This window comes from Peromyscus eremicus, chromosome 8b (genome assembly GCF_949786415.1).
Source record: "Peromyscus eremicus chromosome 8b, PerEre_H2_v1, whole genome shotgun sequence".
Lineage (NCBI taxonomy): Eukaryota > Metazoa > Chordata > Mammalia > Rodentia > Cricetidae > Peromyscus > Peromyscus eremicus.
The window spans coordinates 49,303,023-49,326,225 of NC_081424.1; the positions used below are offsets into that span (position 1 = coordinate 49,303,023).

The following is a 23,203-nucleotide window of genomic DNA, read 5'->3' on the forward strand; positions in this document are numbered from 1 at the left end:
ATATGCCAAAAATGAAGGGATTTTACTTTTCTAAAAATTCAATTAGCAATGAAAACTGAAGCATTTACAGGGGGTCTTAATGAGAATTTGGAGTTGGTGGGCTTATTGTCCTGGACTTCATCTAATAAAGCAGAATGTGCTCCTAAAAGATGTTATTATTTTCTCTGGGAATCCTAGGGGACAAATGGTAAATGCTACCAGGTGATTGTCTTCTACTTTATAAAACTGCCATAGCCAGACATCACACAGAATTTAGGAGTTTTCAATGGCATGCTCCCTGAAATGTTTGTGAAAATGTTACATTTCTAGTTGGGTTTTTGTTGAGAATTATTTTTCCACCTTCACTTTCAGGTACTAAAAAGATTTGAAGTTTTGGAAGTTTTGTTTAATTTGGTTAGTGATACTTTTAAAAACACTAAAATTCACTTAGTTTATTTTATGCTGTTTTCACAAGGCCATTGGTCTTGGCAATCACTGAGTGTTTAAGTGGTCCCAGCTCTCCCCACTCCTACCTGGGTGAATCCATGGGACTCTGGAGAGCCGTACCTTAGCCCTTTCTTTGATGGCTTGGTGTCTTTCCTGCAGATCCTGCAGCTCTAACTGGGTGACATAATGCTCTGTCATGCCCGCCCTCTTGACTTCGATGGTCTCCAGCAGGCTGCTATGACTCAGCACTTCTTCATTTAATAGCTAGAGAATAAAAGAATAAAAAGTAAAATGAGTTACTCATGCACCAGCACAACAATGATCTTGCAAGAATTAAGGGATATTAACTGTGCTATGACAAATGACCTTTAGCTGTCCGTCCATTCACTTTCATTATACAGACACATGTGTGTGTATAAAAAACTATGTATATAATGTTTCTATATGTATTTCATATCTGGTCCATAATGTCTCTGAGACACTATTTCCCAATTATCTACTTTATATTTCTGCTTGAATATTTAAAATTTCTTTTTTTTTCTTTTCTTTTCTTTTTTTTTTTTTGGTTTTTTGAGACAGGGTCTCTCTGTGTGGCTTTGCGCCTTTCCTGCAACTCACTCTGTAGCCCAGGCTGGCCTCGAACTCACAGAGATCCTCCTGCCTCTGCCTCCCGGGTGCTGGGATTAAAGGCATGCGCCACCACCGCCCGGCTTAAAATTTCTTATATCTAGAAATGGCCGCCTGATTTTCACCCTCCCACCATCCTGCCTCATCAAGCCTTCTCCCCAAGCCTTCTTTTTTAAAACAGTAAATACCACCACCCACCCACCACCCACCCCACCTCTCAAATAGCAGGAAGGAGTCTCCTGTTCTCCCCACCTACTCCAGGCCAACTTAACTTTCAATTGGATTTTAGCAGGAGACTCTCAGACAGAAGTGAAAGACTGGGTAGGCTGGGATGTGGAGTCTACTGGAAGCCTGAACACACTGCAGGAGAGGGTGCCTCCCCCTCCCCCAGGACACCTCAGCACCCTCCCTTGCTATCTCTGCTCCAGAAATTCTCATCCCATAGTGCATCAAGACCTCTCCTTCCTCAGCCTAGGGACACCATAGACTCTGTCTTCCATTCCTTCCAGATTACTCTTGTGCTCAATCCTAAAGGGTATGGCTGGTCTGTTTCCTGTTTCAGAAACATTTTCTTGTCCCTCTGCTCTGACCCCAAACAATCTATGTTAACCCTTTCCAAATGAGTGTCTCACACCTCACAGCACATCCTTGTGATATTTCCCAGTGATAATTATTTACTTAAATGCTTATTAGTGAGTGTACACATCCCTATAACAATACACCTTTGCTTGTTATCCTACAAATACCTGAGGGAGCTCAATGTTATACTGTAAACAATGGGGAACCAATAAGGGGGGCTCTGAGGCAAGTGAGATGCTCACTTTTACAAGAACATAGCAGCCAGCTGATCAACAAGAAACAAGGTGAAAATGAGGAGCCTTAGAATTCAGGGGAAACAGATGGATCAGCAGTAACTAATGATGAGCTGGGGATGGAAAAGAAGGCTCCTGGGGTGAGGAGGTGGCCAACTTAAGATGTTCCTCATAAGATGATACAAATAAGTAGAAATAGAGGGCTTGAAGCATTTCCATTTGGAATATAGTAAATTCGGTTCAAGACATGATAGGCCAATAATTATGTGGAGGTGTGGCTACCCAGCAAGGGCTCTAGCATGTTGTGTTTGAATACTACTTCAATAAGAGAGGTTTTTGGTTTGGCGAGACAGAGTTTCCCTGTGTATCTCTGGCTGTCCAAGAATGTGCTCCATAGACCAGGCTGACCTCAAACTCACAGAGATCCACCTGCCTCTGCTTCCCCAGTGCTGGGATTAAAGGCATTCATTACCATTACCCAGCTATTCAAAGAGGTCTTTTAAAACCTCTTTACATATTTTAAAACTTTTTCGTATAGTATTAGAACCATATGATGTTGATCAAAATTGCCCAAAAGTAGTAATACAGGGCCTATGGTTTAGCTCAGTGGTTCAGTGCTTGCCCGACATGCACAAGGCCTTGGGTTTAATGCCCAGCATTAAGGGTGACAGAGCAGGTAGGAAAATAAAAACAAAAATAAAACCAAAAAACAGTGGTAGTACAAAAGAATGTATTAAAAAGAAAGCGTGCTAATTTCTGACACTAAGTGACATACTTTAAATAGAATGTGTCATAAAACATGGGTCTATATCATTATACCAGAAAAGAAAATTTCACTCCTGAGTAAAATAACTACAAGCAAAATCCTACTTTAGAAAGAGATTAGAAAGTATAACACGAGGTTCAAATATAATTTCCCTGTGTGTGCATCTCTGGGGCCTGGGTGTCCACTTTTGCCCGAAGTTTATGATAGAATTCGGAGTGTGTAATCCAGTTCGAACCTTGGCTTTTCCCAGAGCGGTCACTTTCTCCCGCAGCTCCGGGTGCTGTCTTTCCGATTCGTTCAGGCTGCCTTCCATGCCATCCATCCAACTGGAGAACTGCCGCACATCATCCTGATAACTCGTCCACTTAGAGAGCGCTCCTTCCAGCTGACTGAAGGGGGGAAAACGTCAGTACCCTAATCTGAGTATCTTTATGGGTCTAATGTCTGTCATGGGCATTCGGTCCTTGCTGGCCAGCAGAGGGTGGAGAGGCCTGGGATAGGTAGCTGGCTCAGGTTTACCAAACCCAGCTCTAAATTTCTGATGAAAACAGCTTCAGAGAACAGGGTACATTTAAATCCAAAGTAGGACTGAACAGGACCTCTAGAGGGTCAAGGGGACACCAGGCATTGGCAGAGGCTGAAGGTCATCCGGAGTAAGATCTCTGGGTCAAGTCAGAGCAGACCTGACCAGAGAGGGAATCCACTCACTCCCAGCTGGTCAACCTATGAGGTCATTCAGAGTAGAAATGACAGAGAAAAGTGACAGAGTAGGAATGACCAGAAGGAAAGACAAATGGGAAAAATAAGCATGGTGCTCATTTTGCATGAAGTTCAAAAAATCAGAAAACCGCAATAGAAAATGGTGCCACATTTCCTGAAGTGGCCTAAATACTAAAACTTAACATTTCCCTGACAGATAAATACTTCCTCCGCTCACTGCACACATCACATACTTAATGCCGAGAATGATTGAGACTAATTTTCATACTGTGATTGGCCTTGGCAGACACGGTCAGTGGCCACTCACAGGTGTCCTCAGATCTCCCACTGCGGGAGGAGGACTGCCACCAGACTTCCGGTTGCTGGATACTGGGTCTCACAGGCTGAGGACACTCCCTGGCCCCTGCCGCGCTCCCAGATTTAGTGCTGAAAACAATGGAGGCCAAAGAACTGTCCGCCCCTAGTGGACAGCCCTCACCTGCCTCCTGTGTCCTGGGGACTTCTTCACCAGTGTCCCCACTTTCTGCCCCCAGAGGGGGCAACTTGGAGGCACTAAAACAGCACTCAGGGTCACCCAGCCCGGGAAGTTCCAGCTGTGCCCTGTAGGACTGGTTAGATGACATTTCTTTTCCTCCTCACTCCTCCAAGAGTGTTTCCTTAAGAATCCTCCCAAGTGAATTACTTGGTTTGAATCGAAATATTCCCACCTTATGAGGCATTTATTATCCTTTGATTTTTAAGCAACAATCAGCAACAAAGAAATACACGTTTTAGTTACATTAAACTGTAGGCACAATATTTCAGGTCAACTGAACACAGGACCGCACCTTCTAGATTCTCTTGTTCATTAGAGCTCTTATCAGAAGAGAGACAGAGATGGAGGAGGAGAAGAAGAAAGGGAGGGAGGAAGGATGAGAGGGAGGGAGGGAGGGAGGCATGGAGGAAAGAAAGAGAAATAGGAAGTAGTAAGAAGGAAGGGGGCAGGGAGAAAGAGGAAGCAAGGAAGGAGAACAGCCACTGTTGAAATATTCTGTCCGTCATTCAGTCATGGCTCCCCGGCCCTGGACATATCCTCGCCCACCTTTTACATCGAATGGCTGCAGACAAGAGGGACTCCCACATGTCCTTCACAGCCTGCAGCTGCTGCTGAACAGCTGGGCTGCCTTCTGGAGAGGTGCTCTGCAGAACGTACTCCCCCCGGGTCATGATCATTTTCATCTGAATCTCCTTTTCCTGTTTCACCGACAACAGCGCCTGTTGAGAACAAGTACAGAAGCCTTTTGTACGTCTAAATTTTTGGCTCCCCCTAGTTCGGAGGCTTCGAAGATGATCGGGTGATGTTCAAGCATGCCATGGGGCACCTGTGGGAAGACACCTGGGGTGACTGCCAATAGCTAGGCTCCAGTCACCGCTGGTCTCTGAGTGGCTCGGCACAGCAGTCTGGAGTCTTCTGTTTAATTCCTTCCTTCCACATCCCATTTTCCTGATTTAACAGGGGGACTGTGTATCCCTGGACTCTCAAAGTTGTGAGGATGGGAAGAAACTCGTGGGCATCTAGTGCAGCCTCTCCATGGAAGTGGGTAACACGGACCAAGGGTTTCATAGGCACTGTTCCCTTTAACCGGAAAAGGACATTGAAGGTCCAAGTTGCCAAACTGGTAGCAGCATCTGTCAAAATGCGAAACTTCTGGACACTTCCTAACCTATGTCTTATACCCTTTGCAGCTCAGCTGAGACTCTAGTGGCCCTGTGCCTGCTCAGTCACCACACTGGTTCCAAATCCCCCAACACCCTCAAATCCCTATCTGGCCATCTGTACCAGGACACTCTCTCCTTCTTTAAAAAAAATGTATTTACTTTGTGTAGGTGGGATGGGGAGGGAGGGAGAGAGAAAAAAATGAGAGGGAAGGGAAGAGACAGACAGACAGACAAAGAAAGAGACAAACAGGCAGAGAGAGATACAGAGAGAGGACAAGTTGGGAGAGTTGGTTCTGTCCACATACCATGTGGTGGCAAGAACTGGGCTCAGGTTTAAAGGTGGCAAGTGCCTTGTAACCCAGAGCCATCTCACCAGCTCATCCATCCATCATTCCTAAAAGCCTGGGATACTTGCTTCAGTGTTCAACCCACCTCTCCTGTACTGTTCCATTCCCGTGTATATCTATAAGCTACACACACACACACACACACACACACACACACACACACGCACGCACGCACGCACGCACGCACGCACGCACGCACGCACACACGCACCACCACCTCCAATCATTGTCTCCTACACTTCAGCCTCAGCCGCAGATAACAGAGCTGTGGAGAAGAAAGGTCATGTTTCATTCATTTTTGATTCCTTGGGGTCAAAACAGAGTGCCAATCTCCTGAGAGGCACTGAAGTTCTGAGGCAGAGATGAATGAATGAAGATTAATCATTTTGATTGCAAATGCAAAATAGAATTAATATTTCAAAATGGGGGAAGGGTTGACTAAATGATACCGGCAGGAAAGTCAGTTGAATAAATAAATGTTTCATCAAAATATTTCCTCAGAACATGTGTTTGTGATGGAATTTGTAGCTAGCTTCTTGACTGACAACTGAGCAAATAACCACATTTGTGTCTTATTTTTTGTAGTGTCTGTGGATGAATGTGTCAGGGCTTAAAAGAATGATGAATGCTTAGGGATGGGCATATTATGAAAGCAGAAACTGTGGTGATATTTCATTTGTGCTCTAACAAATAAAGCTTGCCTGGGGATCAGAGGATAAAGCCAGCCACTATATTAAATATAGAGGTCAGGCAGTGGTAACACATGCCTTTTACCCTAGCATTCGGGAGGCAGAGACCCATCCGGATCTCTGTGAGTTTAAGGCCACACTGGGAACAGAGCCAGACCTGGTGGCACATGCCTTTAATCCCAGCACTAGTTAACCATAGAGGTCTGGAGGTCTGTACAGACAGACAGGAAGTGATAGAGCTGGACCGTAACAGGAAATGATGCAGCTGGATGGAGAGAGGAAGTAGGGTGGCAGGGCACAGAAAGGCATATAAGGCGTGAGTATACAGGAAGTAGCTCTCTGGAGGCTGAGGATTTCCTAGTGGTAAAAACTTGTGGGCTGGAGAGATGGCTCAGTGGTTAAGAGCACCAACTACTCTTCCAGAGGTCCTGAGTTCAGTTCCCAGCAACCACATGGTGGCTCACAACCACTTGTAATGAGATCTGGTGCCCTCTTCTGGCCTGCAGGGACACATGCAAGCAGAATACTGTATACATAATGAAAAAAAATATAAAAAAACAAACAAAAACCCTTGTAGCTGGCTTGTTCTACTCCTCTGATTGTTCAGCTTTCACCCTAATATCTGGCTCCAAGTTTTTTTTTTTTTTATTAATAAGATCTTTTAAGATTCGTGTTACAGAAACACATCCACAGAGCATCCAGAATGCTCTTGTAAACTGACTGCATAGTCACACCAGGCCAACAGAGACTTGAGGAAAGACAATGGGTGAGAGGTCTCTCAGTATACACACCTCCAGCTTGAGCATTCTTCCATCCAGCACACTCTTGTCGGACGTGGGGAGGCAGTACGAATCCAGCATGTGAACGGCATCTGTCATCCAGTCCTGCAACTCTTTAACGCCCAGTGAGAACTGGCTGTGCTCAGCAACAATTCTGTCCAGCCTGGACACTTTCTCCTGGAAATGACAGAGATGGTTTTTTAGCTGTCAGCTCCACAGAAGCTTCACAGCCCATAGCCACTCACATTGGAAACTAACACTTCATCAGAAACTATCACAGTCAGTCCCAGAGGCTGCCCAGAAAAGGTTCGAGCCTGGCCTCCCTGCTTGATGTATGTGACATACCTTCCTAAGCAGTGAAGAATCTGTAGCATAACCAGGTCAATAGACATGACAACGGAGATTCACTGCCCTAAACAGATGTACTTATGAGAGTCAAGATTTGTTTTTATTTAATAGAATTTCTTCCTGATGTTGACTGGCATTCAATTCAAAGTCACCTTTAGCCTTCACATATTATATTTGGTTCAACTAAGACCTACACTGTAGACAGCGTCTTAAAAAATAGCAATCTGAGATTTTGTAATAGTTCTAAATTACATGCATATAATACATGTATATTTAGTCGAAAGAAAGTTTGCATAGGTGTGAAAGAGAGTGTGAGACCTCAGTACACGTGTGGAGGACATAATGCATACACTTGCATGTTTAATGACAAGAAAACCTATGTGTTTTTCCTTACTGGCTCACTTCAGGTCATAGCCAGCAAAGTGGATGAAGACTATGTAGCATTCAAGCTCTTGAAGCATTAAAATATCTCTCGCTCTTTAATGTCTAGGCAAATGCAAATGGTTTTGCTTGGGAAAGATTTCTTTTGTTTTTGTATTTTTGTATTTTATTTTAATTTATTTTATTTTGGAGATGTGCTCATGCGGCCCAGCCTGGTTTTGACAGCACAGCCTAAACTGGCCTTGAACTTGCAGCAATCCCCCTGCGGTTGCTTCCTGAGTCCTGGGAGTCCAGATGTACACAAACACACCAGTTGCAAAAAGCGGTTCTTAATTCATTCTAACAGTAGGTATGTGCCAGATTTTCTAAAGTTCCATGAAAGCAGCCTTTTCATCAAACAACCGTGGGTACAAATGGAGACAGTTCACAACATGACAGTGTGAAGACCCGGATTAGCAGATCAGAAGCAACTTCGCTGTAAAATGGGCGAGGCCACACCAAGGGCTAAATTATGATAGTGTCCCAAATGCTAACATCTGAAATTTTTAAAACAGAAAGCACACATTATAGTTTGTGCAAGCTTGAAAAGGACTGCCCCATTCACAAGGTCTGCACCACTCTAGCGCAATTCACTCAATGAGGTCTTGTGTATACTCGCTACTTTATTCTAAAATCCTTGACAGATTTATTCAGTTAGACTAGTCATTGCCAATTCCAAACTATACTTTAGACTCTTAGCCGAAACTATCAATTAACACATCTTCATCTACTACAAAATGAATATACAGAAGCTAGATGACATTTTTAAAATTCCCCTAGACTTATTCTATGGCTCCCAATACATATTAAACTGCTTTTGGGATCATGTTTTTCTAGCGTAATTTAACCTGATAGTGTTCAGCACAGGAATTCTGAATTTTGCTTTAGAGTTGTGTATTCAGCCTTTGGAATTAAAGTGCTGTGGAACGCATCATCTTATTAAAGATGGAGATTGGCAGTGTTTTCTGTCTTTGCCACATCCCTCGCTGACTTCAGAGAACCACATTAAGAACTATGGTAAAAGTGACAAGTCTGGTTTCAAGATGAGGGAGATGTCATGGTTACATGCCATAAGGTTGACCTGGAGACATCACTCTGTGGGAGCGTCAGGATGGACCCTGCATGACCTTTGGGCATTTGAGTTTTGCGACATCAGTATCACACTCACACACAGCACATGCCAGGCGTTACCTTGGTTACATTGCTTAGCGCTAGATACTGAGAAGACAGCTGCGACACTCTGTGCACAAAGCTCTTGCTGGCAGCTTGTCCTTCCCACAGCTGCCGAGCTTTCTCCTTCAGCCTGTGGAGCTGAGGCTCGTAGCATTGTATCTCCTCAAGGACAGACTGGAAAGCATAAGCGAGTTACCATTCAGAGGCTGGGACAAGCACATGGAGGACAAAGCTCGGGCCCATGGAACATGGAAATAAACATCGACAAGCAACTGGAGTCCCCTAAAGACTGCATTATTTTCAAGCTACACACAGTGGAATGTCACAGGGAGAAAACAAACCGCGTCTCAGAGGAGAGACGGAAAACATTAATTCTGTCAGAACAAGGAGAAGGCACACGGCATCCCAAGGTGGTGTCAGCTAAGACCAGGGCACCCAGCATGCATCTGGCCACAGAGTGGAACGAGGAGGGAGTGAAGATGAGGCCAGTTGGCCAGGCCCCAGCACCTGGAGTTTCTGCTGTTCTCTCCTCTTGGCGGGCAGGTCGTAGAGGCGATTGCTGCTCTCCTGTACCAACCTCTCGGTTTTACTCAGCCAGTTTTGCACAGGTTCTGCACTGACTTCAAAGTCTTTCATCTGGATCTTTAGGTTCTGCAAGGGTTTAGATAATATCAGAGGTGAATGAGCAAACCCAAACCCCACGGGGCTGACTGCCCTCTCAGTAAGGACCCTCTACAAAAGTGTAGGGAAGTGAACTTAATTCGCAGGACCAATGCAAAACAAACAAACAAAGCTAGTGTGTGGACATGGGTTTGTAATCCCAGAATGGAGAAGGTCAAGACAGAAGGAGCCCTGGAGACTAGCAGAATCTAAGGCATCTAGGCTCAGAAAGAGACCCAATTTTAAAAAGGAGGTTGAGTTTGATTGAACAAGATACTTGGTGTCAATCTATGACCTACACACATGTGCTTGCCTGCGCACACACACAGAGAGGGACACACAGAGAAAGACAGAAAGAGAGACATAGACAGAGAGAGAAAAAAGAGAGACAGAGAGAGACAGACACAGAGAGACAGAGAGGGAGAGACAGGCGGAGAGGGAAAATGAGAGAGAGAGAGACAGAGAGAGACAGAGACAGAGACAGACAGACAGACACATACATACACACAGAGATTCAAAGTCCTTCACTTGGCTTATTTATCCAGTGCTTACTCTATGTGGTCCAGCTGCTTCTCTCCTTGTGTTTACCTCTTCCCAGTGTCTAGAACATTTCATCTGTCACTTTAGCACCTATATGACTTTGGAACATCCTTTAAGAATGTTTATACCTTTACTTTTCAAACTATAACCATTGTCTTTAATTCTCTAGCTCTTCTAAGAGAGTATGGCTCTTTTCTTTTTTCTTTTTTCTTTTTTTTTTTTTTTTTTGGTTTTTTTGGTTTTTCGAGACAGGGTTTCTCTGTGTAGCTTTGCGCCTTTCCTGGAACTCACTTGGTAGTCCAGGCTGGCCTCGAACTCACAGAGATCCGCCTGGCTCTGCCTCCCGAGTGCTGGGATTAAAGGCGTGCGCCACCACCACCCGGCGAGTATGGCTCTTTTCAATTTCTATTCATTTGCTCTTTAAACCACAGGATTTATCATAGGCAGGGTTGGGCTGTACATTTCCATGTGATACAGCCATACCTGGCCTCTACCCTGAGACTATAGTTTCCAGGATGGAAGGGCCCATGTCTCGTGCTTACTGGGATACATCATCTTTCTTTATGGAATAACTCAACATTAGTAAGGATTGATTAATGATAGGGCAAAAAGCACTATATATAAATACACACCTATATAATTTATGTGTTTATTAAGCTTTCTCTGCATGTGAATATTTGTGTGTGTGAACAGGTATGTGAGGGTACACATGTGCATGAATGTGTTCCTATGAGGTCAACATCTTGGGAACTTTTTCTGTGATTACTTTCCACTTTAATTTTTATTATATATATTTTTTAAAGATTTATTTTGTGTATGCATGTGGGTGCAGGCATTTGTGGTGGCAAGAGGGAGTTAGATCCCCTGTAGCTGGATTTATAAGTGGTTGGGAGCCTCTTGATACGGGAGGTGGGAACTGAACTCAGGTCCTCTGCAAGAGCGGTGTGTGCTCTTAACCTCTGACTATTTTTCCAGCCCCCCTACCTTATATGTTTTGAGGTAGGGTCTCTCATTGAACTTAGGGCTTACTAATTTGGCTAGACTGGCCAGCCATTGAGGCCCAAGGACACTTTTGTTCCCACTGCCTCAGTCCTAGACTTTTATGGGGGTGATAGGAATTGAATTTAGGTTCTTCTACTTGTGCAGCAAGCACGTGACCAACTGAGGCATCTCCCCAACTCCTCGTTTATTTTGCTTTGAAGACATTTATTCTATTCATTAAGAAATGATAAGAACTGTGTGCTCATCACATAAGGATAGTATAAGCATTAATCCTTTCATAGACTCTATAAATATATAGATATATAGCATGCTGATAACGTATTACACACTTCACTATGGAAAAGAAATCTATTTTTTTTATGAAGTTCCAGATTCATATGAATTTGAATTTGTTATTAAACTTGCAATATGGACCAATAAAAGAAGAATTTAGGTAGTTTTAGTAAAGCACCAGGTCCATAAAATGTTAGCTGGAAAACTGAAGTGTGAGGAATGCAGAACCTATTGGACATTGCCTCAAAGCTCTCACTGTGTTTGGTCCAGGGTGTCTAGAGCGCTGGCTACTTGATCATGTTTTCCATGGGGAGATGAGTTAGCTATAGGCATGCACCAGAGAGTTTAAAACACTCCACAGAGGCAAGATTATTAAGGATGACTCCCGATAAACTGTAAGGTTCATCGGAGCAGAGGGTGTGTCCTGTTTTAATCTCTGCTGCATCCCAGAGTCTGGACTAATCCTTGCCAAATACTAATGGCATAACTGAAAGCATCTGGTAGTCCAAGGCATGTCCGTCTTTCTGTTATTGCTGTTTCATGGAGCAGCTAAACTTGGCAAACTAGGTAGGTGACCATGACCAAAAACTACGGGTTTGCAAATATCTCAGGGAGCACAGAAGAAAGAGCTGGGTGCTTCATCTGTGCGCAGTGACTGCGTGCTAAGCTCTCAAACTTTGTGTCAATGTGTAAATGTATCCAGGAGTCACTGAAGCACAGTGCTGGGTTTGACTCACCTCCATCACTCACCAGCTGTGCGAATTTGGCAGATTTTTAGCAATCCTGTACCTTTGTCTGTCTCCCCCTGACCTCTTTCCTTCCCTCATTCCTTCTCTACCACCTTCTTCCCCCTTTCTTCTTTATTTAAATTATTTATTTACTTATTTTGACAGGGCCTCACTCTATGATCCAGGATGGCCTCAGATTCACTATGTAGTCCAGGCTAGCTTCAAACTCCTAATCATCCTGCCCCCATCTCTTTGTATGACAGTTCTGCACCACCGTGCATGGCTCCTTTATTTCTTCATCCACATGACAGAAACAAATGATTTATAGTGACCTATGGTGGCTCCGAGCATTAAATGTACTGGTGTATGGAATTGCCCACAAGTGCCAGGCACAGGTGGATGTTTACTATCACTGGTTTCTCAATTCTACTGTCTTTTCTGACCCTCATGCTGCATCCCTGACCGTTAGCCATAGACCACTTTCCAGGTACACAAAACTGAGTGTGGAGTAAATTGATTCAATCATGTCATTCCCCAAGACCATATTTCACAACATATTTATATCTCCGTTCATATTCCAGTTAATAGCCTCCTCATTCACACCTTCTTCCAGATGAGAAACCGAAGGATCAAACTTATCTTGGGCAACACCCCATATGGCTAATTGCCAAACCCTGCTGTGTTTTGTCTTAGAGATGAATCATCTACACTATGACTGCCATTTAGACCCTCCCATTCATTGGTCCCACTATAGCAAGTTTCCTCTGCTTTCCTGGCTGTGTATGATTCCCCATTCTTGTTTACACTACAGTCAGAAAGTGGACATGTTTGTCTCTGGCTTTAAGGCCTGCAAATTCCTCATTCAGTCTGCCTCAAAGCATCTTGAGGGAAGAAATGAGTCCTAGTGCCCTAAGTATTCACTGTATGCAATGAGTTCTGTCCTCTGCATCTGTGATAGTTCATGATAGGTTCTGTCCCAGGAAAACTGTGTCATGGGTTCCTATGAGGGAAACTGGTTGAGATTCAAGGTCAAATTACAAGGCACCCAGACATTTTACTATATGGTCCTAATCTGTGCCTCCAGTTACCTCTATGGTTCCTTTGCCTAAACTTCGTGTCTGAATCAAATTTCTCGACATCTTCCACATTTCAACATCATTCACAATTTCCTGGTCCGATGGACTCAGTTCCTTCTATGAGAAATGAGTGCCAATCTTGGAAAATTCGAAGGGCACATGGCCTTCAAGGTACAGTTTAAATGCCACTTCTCTGGATACCTTCTTTGACTTCTCCATTAGAGTCAGTACCCCATCATTCTATGAGTCTCCATGCCTTACCCTGAATATTCCTGCATTGCAGTCATCTCTTTCATGGGAATTACCTTCTAGAAAATGAAATTCTGGAAACAAAGAAAAGACTTTCCCTCCTCTGTTCTCTCATGTTTTCCTATTACCGAAAGGTGTACTATGTCTATTCCTATTAGGAAAAGAGGGAGGAATAGGGTTGGGATTGGGTCAAATAGAAGAGTTCTACCTGCCATGCAGACAAGGCAGATTAACAAAACTGGCAATCTCTGGCCTCCCCTGTTCTTGGGCACTATTGGAGTAAGATCATCTTGGCATGAGAGCCAGATTCACTGCACAACTCTTGCTTTGGAGGCCACACGGAGCTAATGATTTTCACAGGGTCACAGGTAATTTCCAGGCACTGCATGGTTGCCACTGTGTTTAGTGGAGGATGCTCGCCGTGAACAGCAGCTAATGACAAGGGAGAACTCAAAGCTCTTAGCTTAAGAAAGAACCAAGAAAGCCTGTTTTCTCTTCCTGATGGCAATTCCCTATTACAGTCTCCTTCCTGTCTTGTATTGATTGTGCTCATCATCAAATTAAGGATCTATCTTGCCAGGAAATGTTTTCAAGGGTAAGACACCTTCCATACATCTGAGAGAAGAGTTAATACAAAGAATAAATGATCTCAGAAGAAAAGAAATTCTGCATTGTGGTAGAAATGATGATATGATATTAGTAAGTCGTCTTTGTAGGAAATGAAATCACATGAATGTTGTCTTCCTTCGTACTTAACACCCCAAACCTGATGCTAGTGGGTGTTATATGAACTCCGAGCCAATATTTTGTACCCTTGCAAGACTTTTTCTGTTCATTCTAGAATAATTGCCCAAACTGCAGCATTTCAAATGCAAGATTAAACGTGATGCTTGGATGTGCAGTTGGCTGTTCCTGTGGGGGTATGCATGGATGAGTCCGTGGCCACAGCCACTGTGCAAGAAGTTGTCTAATCCCTCAGGACTACTCAGACTTCCAGCACTGGGCCCATCTTTCTTTGTCTGGCTACCTGTTCTATGTGAAATGGGATGACCAGAATGCTAGAAAATCCTGTGATGCGTTGAAACCGCTTTACCTATCCATCACTATCACCAAACCCCACAGAGCATGCCCAGGGTGGTGCCTGTGCCGTACCTCTAAGGCGGATTCCTTCTGGTGGAGATTGGCATGAAAATTTTTCCAATCTTCTTTTGCGGTTATAACTTTGGCCTGGACGCCTTCTGCTTTCTCTTTGGTCAGCAGGGAGCTCAGGAGCTCCCCTTTGGACAGCATTGTGTTTAGCTTATGCTGCCCATTTTCACTCTCTGACAGAAACTCCTATAAGAAAAATATAAAATTAGGTACCTTAAGACACACAATGTGTTAATATTCTTTGCCTGTATGTCTCAGTGAAATCAAGGAAAACAAATGACTATTTTATTGTCTAAGTTAAATGACCCGGTTTTCCTTTAGCAATCCAGTTGTGAAATACTTCACTTCCTAATATAAATTCTCGATGAACTGCAAAACATTGGGAGGTATTTTATGAACTGTTATCACTTGTTTAAAAAAATAAACAGGAGAAGTAATGAGGATGAAGAGGCAATAATGGTTATAAAATAATTTCTGGCTAAGTTTAGTATAGAAAAATAAATGCCACATGGCTCTGTATAATTGGTGGAGCTGTATGATATCTTTGGCTCTGAGCAGCCTAGCTGCCAAAGCAAGAATAAACACAGGCAGGTCCATGACTTACAGAGCTTGTATGATAAAATAAAACTACTTTGACAGAACAATCATCCCATCAGAAGATGACAGGAAAGCTTCCATTGGGGGGAGGGTTCCATAAAGTGGATGCTATTAAATGAAATAGGGGACATTGTTGTGAGTAGTTTATAAAAAAAAAATAGTAACAGGGTATTTTATAGGGTTGTTTTTACAAATTCATGACATAATGGCAACATGAAGTGTGGCCACACTGTGTAGCTTTCTCAACACTTGAGTTTATCCAGAGGTTAAGTTTCTCTCTTGATAAGTAAGTATGTTCTCTGGGTTAGAGTCAATGCCAATTATTATTCCCAGACATTAGAGAAGAAACAAAATAAATAAGCAGCTAAAGTTTATCTTTTCTGCAAAGAAACATAAATGTAGAGACTCTATGCTTTGGACTTTAGCGAAAGCACATTGGTTTGAGGGGGTGAGTTGTTCCCCAAATGGACTCATGTGTTCAAATCTTGATCTCTAGTGTGGTGATGCTTAAAAGGAGGGACCTGATGGGTGGTCCTGATGCAGTTAGAGCCAGACCCTTGAGAGAGCTAAAATAAACACATACATTTAATTTTTTACTTATTTGTTGTGTTTTCATGTGCATGTGGGAATTGGTTCTCTTCTCCCTCCATGTGGGGTTCCAGGGATTGAACTCAGGTCTTCAGGCTTGGCAGAGAGCACTTACTTTACTGGCTGAGCCACCTCCCTGAGCTGGAGAGAATTCTAAGAAAACAAGCTGGCCACTTCCTAGTATCGTTTGCTTCCTGTCTGATGTGGCCCTGTCCTGCTGGCAGGTTTATATGCCATGATGGAATCCTAGCCTTCGAGCTCAACTGATTCCAGAGTTGTTTCCTCAGCCTTCAGGATGGTGAGCTAAATCAACTTGTTTACTCTGTAAAGTAGGCTACACAATCATGCAAAATGGACCAAGACAGGACTTCATCAAGACATCTCTTGTGATGGATGGCTATTTCCTACGAGCCACTGGGCTGGGAGTCACAGAAAAGACTGTTGTCAAAAATGGAACTGGGTTTCATAATCACAAATAAACTGGTGGTTGAATGTTTCCAGCTCTACTCCCTGGCCTGGAGCAAAATTGGAGGAATTTTAAAAGCACCACGTTTCCAAATGAAATCTGTCTTGTTACATCATGAACCGAGATTCAAAAGAGTGAACTAGGTAGAAATAAACACCATGATTTCAGAGCCTGTGTCTGGTAGACAAGGTTCTCACATGGGCTCTTCCTTATTCATAGTTGCGTGTAGTCATATGTTTTCCAGCAAGTAATTCAAACTCTCCAAGTATTGGCTCAAGATGGCTGGTATGAAAAGTAACCGGCCACATGTGACACATCTATGAAAAACAAGGTCACTACAGTGTCTAGAAGTGTGGCAGCTGAAATGGCACTATGGAGTTGTAGTTAGCTGAGGGAAATAATACAATAAAATCAAGCAAACATCACATGTGGCTGCAGCTCTGGCTGCCTCAGACACAAACCTCTGACCTCATTACGATACCTTTATCCTACTGGCAGGCTGAGAGCAATAATATTACACACCAATATTGCATCATGGTTGGAGTGAAAATTAAATGAAAAGGGACCCTCAGAGTGCTCAGGTGCAGTGTTACTACGTTCAAGGAACTCTTATTGTTTGCCAAGCCTTTATTAAAACATAAGATAACATAAGGTTATGTATAGGAGTGGGCTAGTTTCCCTTGAGTTGTTCTATCTGTAATTTCCATTTCTTAAGTTAAACTTGAATTTGCAGTGCTCTTACACAAAAACCCAGAGTAACATCTTAGTCTAACTCAGCATGGCTATTGGCAGGGTCAGCAGAGTTCTTACCTGGATTTTCTGAAGACTTGCAGAGACTTCGCTAACATTCTGAGGTAGATCAAAACACTTGGCCGTGGTGATTTTTGCGTTAACCAACCACTGCTGGAAGCCCCTGAAGGCCTTCCGAAATCTTTGTTGCAAAATCTGTTCTTTGTTCTGGCAGCCCTTGGATGCTTGCAAACAGAGACTGAAAGGGTGAATTGCAAATTTGATGACAGAAGAAAAGCAAAGAAGTTGATTCAGGCGATACCTGACGGGGTCCACAGTTCTCAGGAATGTGCAGTTAGCTAATTTGTTTCTCCGTTTCACTCTTAATTGATATTGTCACTATAATCACACTATAAACACGTTCTAGCTTCTTTAATTATTTTTGCGCTGGGTCTCACTATGTCACACAGGCTCTTCTCCATCTCTGAGCTTAGGTAGCCCTCCACAAAAGCCTCCTGAGAAGCTAGAACCGCAGACAACCACTCCGTGCTCAGCTTAGCTCCTACTTTGTATTTTGAATATTTTGAAACCAGATAGAGTTTATTTATTTATTTATTTATTTTCCTGGAATCCTACCTGTAACTGAGATGGAAGGAAGGGCGTCTTGGCTACATACCGATATTCTGTCGTAAAGGAAATACCAATGAAATTATTTTGAACAGTGGGATGGTTCATGCTTACCAGTTGTATTCCTTAATTAAGCTGGAGACTTTCCCACTGTATGGACTCAGGTCCCTGGAAAACCGGCAAAGTTCATTCAACTGAGACTTGAGATCCTCGGTCATAGGCTCTGCCTTTTGTAGAGCATCCAGGATCTCCTAATAGAGAAAACCAAGACAAGTACTGAACCGGGAGACTTCCATATCTTCACACTGTACATGCGTGCACTGTAAGTTATTAGTGAGGGGCAAACCAACCCAGTGAACTCAGTAATGGGACAAGGTCTATTTTCAGGTTTTTGTCCTGATGGCATGTGGGTCATCTATATCTACTTCTGGCCATGGAGAGACACTCCTGCATCAAGTATAAAGTAGTTAAATGATTGAATCATCAATGAGTTAAAGCAAGAACAAAGAGAAAATACCCTACATTGTTTAGAAATTGGTCCAACTAGACTATTTGAAAGTGTCTATCATTTAAGACATAAAATGATCATTTAAATAAAAAGCAACATATATTTTTACTTGTAATATGTATTCCAATTGATTTAAAGTAGTATTTCCAGTGAACACTGATATGAACAACTTCTTATAACCCACAGGTCTTATTTACTTACTTGATTATATACCTCATGGTTTCTTTCATGTAATTTTTGCTAATGTTCAGTATGACATTCGAGGACTCCCACTACCCCATGAATAAAGGTATCATTCTCCTTCTGGAAGAGCTCATAACTTAACTGATGAACAATATACAATAATCATGACACTAGACATATTTAAACCAAAATGAAACCCTAGGATTGAGGAGCACAACTCTGAAATCAAAGCCATGGGCAACTGGGCTTTGCAAAGTGCTTTGCAATTAGAACATTCCTCTTATATGATTAATATCAAGGGACAAATGAGACCTTGCATGGCCAAGTCCTTAGCACAATGCCTGCTACACTACTCAATGCCTACTTTGTAAAATTAGAAGAGGAATAACAGTCAAATATATAATGAAACTGTGTCAATGTCACCAGAACAAAGCAAATTTATAAAAAATGCATACACGTGTGTGCACGCACACACACAGTTTAAACTGTGGAGAAAGGACAAGTAGATACAAAACTACTCAATCAGTAGCTGTTGCTGCTACCATTGCTGTTCTCAGTGATTTACGGAGAGATGGCCCACAGCCCTCCTCAACACACCAATTCATGTTGTGTTGTCCTACTATAAATGACGTCACTATCCTCAGGTTGCTGTCAATCAGAAGACTTGGCACCACGCTGTGGTGTGTAGTTATTTCCTCTGAATTCAAACTGTCCCTCCTGGACGGAGGGGAAGCCTCAGAAGATGCAGAAACCTCACAAAACTGAAAGTGAGGAGGATCCCAAGTCCCCTTCCGCCCCCAAGGTTATCCAAGCAGTGACTGAGTGTTGGGGGAGGGAAATGATTGCCAGGAAAGCTGTCTGCAAGTCCAGCAGAGAGTTCTATGTCTGCAGCTTTCGTGAGTGAGATGCAATGCTAGGGGAGGTTTTCAGTGATGCAGCTGCTTCTGAGGTATCCGTGTGAGGAGCCCCACAGTATTCACTGGCTCACCAAGCTACGTTTAGGGGGGCTTCTTTCTTCAGTGTATCATCTGTGATGTATTTGGGATGAATGAATGTCTGCTCACGTCTCCCCAGGAAAAGTCACATGACACACTCACTTGTTCCCCTCTCACTTCATGCAGAGACACCCAAGCTTCATCTATTCTAAGTCACAGCTCTTTGAACCACGTGCCTCCTCGCCTCCTCACGTTCTTTCTCCTGGCCCCCACTTACGTCCTATAATTTCCTAGAATGGCACAGGGCTCTTAAGTGACTCCTGTTCTATTCTTCCCTACATTTCTCCTTCCTTGGTGTTATTCCTCCACATCACCTATCTGATCAAGTTGTAATCACCCTCCAGGATTCTGCTCTACCACTGGTCCTTCAAGGGATTCTCTGTGGTCCTCCCATCTTCCTGGGGATGCTTATCTGAGGATGCTGTGCTGGCTAGTTTTATGCCAATGTGACACAAGCTAGAGTCCTTTGAGAAGAGGAAACCTCATTGAAACAATAACCCCACAAGACTGGCTTGTAGGCAAGCCTGTGGTACATTTTTTTTCTGATTGATAATTGATGTGAGTCAGCCCAGCTCATTGGGGGAGGTATCATTTCTGGGAAGGTGGTTCTGGGTGCCATAAGAAAGCAGGCTGGGCAAGCTATGAAGAGCAATCCTGTAAAGCGGCTCCCCTCCACGAGCTCCTGCCCTGACTTCCCTCAGTGATGGAGTGTAGCCTGAAAGTTATAAACGGAAATAAAACCCTTCCACCCCCAAGTTGTTTTGGTCATTGTTTTCTCACGGCAATTGAAACCCTAACTTGGACAGATGTACAGCATGTCTGGAACATTTGTCATGAGGACTGTCTCTACCTGTTTCGTACTTCTCTGTCCACACAGATTATGATCTTGAAGGCAGGGGCAGGGTTCTTGGAATGTCCATGGAAAGCAGCTCAATGTCTGAGCTAGAGGCTCTAAAACATGCCTTGGATTTTTTTCTTTCCTTTTCATTCCCTTTCATTTTCTTTTATTCTCTCCATTTCCTTTCTTGTGGTGCTAGGGATGGAATCCTGGGTCTCACAGCAAGCCACGGAAACATTCTTTCGCTGACCTGTATCCCAAAGCCTTCTTTTATTTAGAAAACTCACAGAAAACAACCATACGATTTCTCTCTGAAACTCTAAACACTAACCCAAAAATAGCCAGTTTATTTTCTTACCATATTGAATATTTTAAAAGGAAATATCACAAGAAATGCAATTATCTACCAAAAATTTTTAAAATAAGATTTAAGTAGGCCAAGCATAAATTAGGTGACATTGAAAATGAAAATTTTTTCAGTCAAAGTTTACATTTAAAAAATACATTCATGGGGCTGCAGAGATGGCTCAGTGGTTAAGAGAGATTTTGACTTTCCCACGGAGCTCGAGTTGGGTTCCCAGCACCCACACTGAAGGACTCACAACTACTGATCACTCCAGCTGTAAGTGATCTGACCCCCTCTTCTGTCTTCCATGGCACCTGCACACATATGTGCATACATACATGCACACACACATACACATAAATAAAAAAATCAATCTTTAATGACTTCATCTTCAATCCAGATTTTAGTAGAACCTTGACTCTCACGAATACTGCATTGGCTCATATGCTTTTGGTTCCATCAAGCTCTGAAGGCATTCTCTTCTTTGTCTGACTAAAGGAATAGCTACATCTCCAAACTCACAACCCGACAGTTTGAAAAGGAATTTTATAAATACAATCAACAGGATGTGTGGAGTGTTGTATTCCATAGCTGATGTCCACCGACCTTAAAGGGATTTCCTGATGACATAAGACAAACACTTACAATGGCCTGTAGTGCTCACTCTGATGGGCAGGAGTCATGAAGCCTTCCTAACAGCAAGATATTGCTGTCAGAGCCCAAGTCCATCTATTTTATAAACACTTTGTTGCACATTCATGGAGTTTGAAGTGTTATCTTAAATTTTAGAAAAAATTTCAGCATTAGACCATTGACTGTTTTCCTTGTTAGATGACTATGACTATTGAGAGGTAATGTCCTATTGTCCTCAGAATCTACAGCCCTGGAGTCAAACGTAGATGTGACAGCAGGGACTGCCCATCATCCTGGACTCAGCACAATTGAAAACCTGTATTTCTGATTACATCAGCACGTATATCCTTATTAACCCTTGTCCATTATCCAATAACAGTCCCAATATAGACGAGGATCACTGAGGATAATAATGTAATTCTAGCTACAACCAGACATTTCTTTAAAAGTTTTTTTCACTCACATTAAGGGAATGGGAGAAAAGGCAAACAAAAAAGAACTGAAACACTGTGACTTATTATCATCATCATTATCATCATCATCAGACTCCATGGAATAGTTCCCAGCCTCTCTTTTTGTCCCTGCAGAATCAAGTGATTTTGATTTTGGCTTGATTCTGATGGTAAGCCTAAAGTCTGAGGAAAGCCTTAGAAAACAATCCAAACAGATGAGAAACATTCTCAGTAAAACAGCACCCGGCTAGTTACACACTTTTATTTCATAGCGCACCACGCCTGCCCCCAAAAGTTGACTTAAACAAGACGGCGCTGGAAATACTCCGTGACTTCCTAATGGGCTGGAGCTATTTCGAAATGATTATAATATAAATAGAAGCAGGGACGCTTACTTCACTAGACTTCCTTTTAAGGACAGCCGCGATTCTGAGCGTTATTATAAAGCAGCAAATATTGAGACGATTGCCAAGGCACCCAAGAGGACTCCAAGAAGGCAGAGATTGTTAAACTTCAGCTCATTCTCCCTTTCCTGCTTCCCTTTCTCACATTCTAAAAGAGGTAGCAGTTAAAAAAAAATAGCCTGGAAGGTGACTAGTAAGCATTAATGTGTATTAACAAGCTAACTCAAGTTCAGCTGTCAAAACCACAAAGAGGACAAACAGACCAGTGAACACTACTAGTTGGTGTTTCAGTGGATCATCAAATGTGTCTTTCAAAGCAATGAATTCAATCACTTAATTGTCTGAAAGAGTTAACTGGCAAGAAAGCAGCTATGACTCTCTGGCTATTTATGCCTCTGCCCACAGGCCATTTTCCAGGCTGAGTGGCTGAATACAGTATTGCAAATTCTTACACCATCAGAAAGAAAGTAACCTATCTCCACCAGAAATAATGTTCCCTATAGGATATAAGAGCACCGCCCATGTATGTTAACTTTTACCGAAGTTTGATTTATAGGAAGAGGAGGAGGAGGAAAAATGTTCACACTTGGGAAATCTGTTAAATACTTTTTGCTGCCTCTGAATGCTGCATGCTCTTAGTTAGCACGGGCTTTTTTTTTTTTTTTTTTTTTTTTTTTTTTTTTTTTTTTTTTTTTAAAGCAACCACAGAGCCAAAGAAATGTTTAGCTTATCCACCCCAGTGGTAAACAGGAAGGCAAAGGCCAACTTACATGTCCTTTGTGCCAGCATTCCACTATCTCCTCGTCCGTGTTCTTGCCTTCCAGGAGGGTGAGCTGCTGGGCCCAGGTTTTCAGAAGAGTGTTGAACTGCTCCAGGGCCTGCTCCAGCTGGGCCACCTGGCCAGAGAACTCCTGCTCTGAGAGGGCCATTTCGCTGACCAGGTTCTCCAGGCTGCTCTGTGCTTGGAAGAGGCTGTCTTCCCACTGCCTCCAGTCAGCGCGCAGGGCCTGCATCTCTGAGTTCAGAAGCTCACACCCACTGGCAGCTGTGTTCTGTTTCACTGCCGGGGCCAGCAGCTCCACTCTGCTTAGGCGGCCTGCACCGATCTCTCTGGAATCTATCAGCTCCTGTAATGGAATATCGCCATGGAAACCAAGGAGGCCCTTAGTCACTTGGGCTGCCAGTTTTCAAATGTGTGCAGAATAGGACTCTGTCCTGCTATGAAGTTTGAGGGAATGTGCCAAAGGGACCAGAGCTGTTGAGTCTACAATCGCCCACGTTATATTAGAAGCAATCGGTATCATGAGTGCCTGACTTATTGCAAAATCACTCAGGGTGTCTCAGTGTCTTCACAG

The 23,203-nt window shown here is 43.1% G+C and overlaps 1 protein-coding gene across 1 annotated transcript in view; it reads right to left on the minus strand.

The window, feature by feature from the left end:
- Window positions 1–23,203, minus strand: part of Syne1 (spectrin repeat containing nuclear envelope protein 1) — a 462,188-nt gene that overhangs the window by 219,044 nt on the left and 219,941 nt on the right. Inside the window, exons 54-63 of the mRNA XM_059272792.1 lie at window positions 22,619–22,975; window positions 17,604–17,740; window positions 16,944–17,121; window positions 14,486–14,668; window positions 9,313–9,456; window positions 8,824–8,979; window positions 6,877–7,041; window positions 4,433–4,605; window positions 2,867–3,020; window positions 547–690 (exon numbers count right to left, since the gene is read on the minus strand). Of these exons, the coding sequence (XP_059128775.1) occupies window positions 547–690; window positions 2,867–3,020; window positions 4,433–4,605; window positions 6,877–7,041; window positions 8,824–8,979; window positions 9,313–9,456; window positions 14,486–14,668; window positions 16,944–17,121; window positions 17,604–17,740; window positions 22,619–22,975 (1,791 nt within the window). The remainder of the gene's footprint in view (window positions 1–546; window positions 691–2,866; window positions 3,021–4,432; window positions 4,606–6,876; window positions 7,042–8,823; window positions 8,980–9,312; window positions 9,457–14,485; window positions 14,669–16,943; window positions 17,122–17,603; window positions 17,741–22,618; window positions 22,976–23,203) is intronic.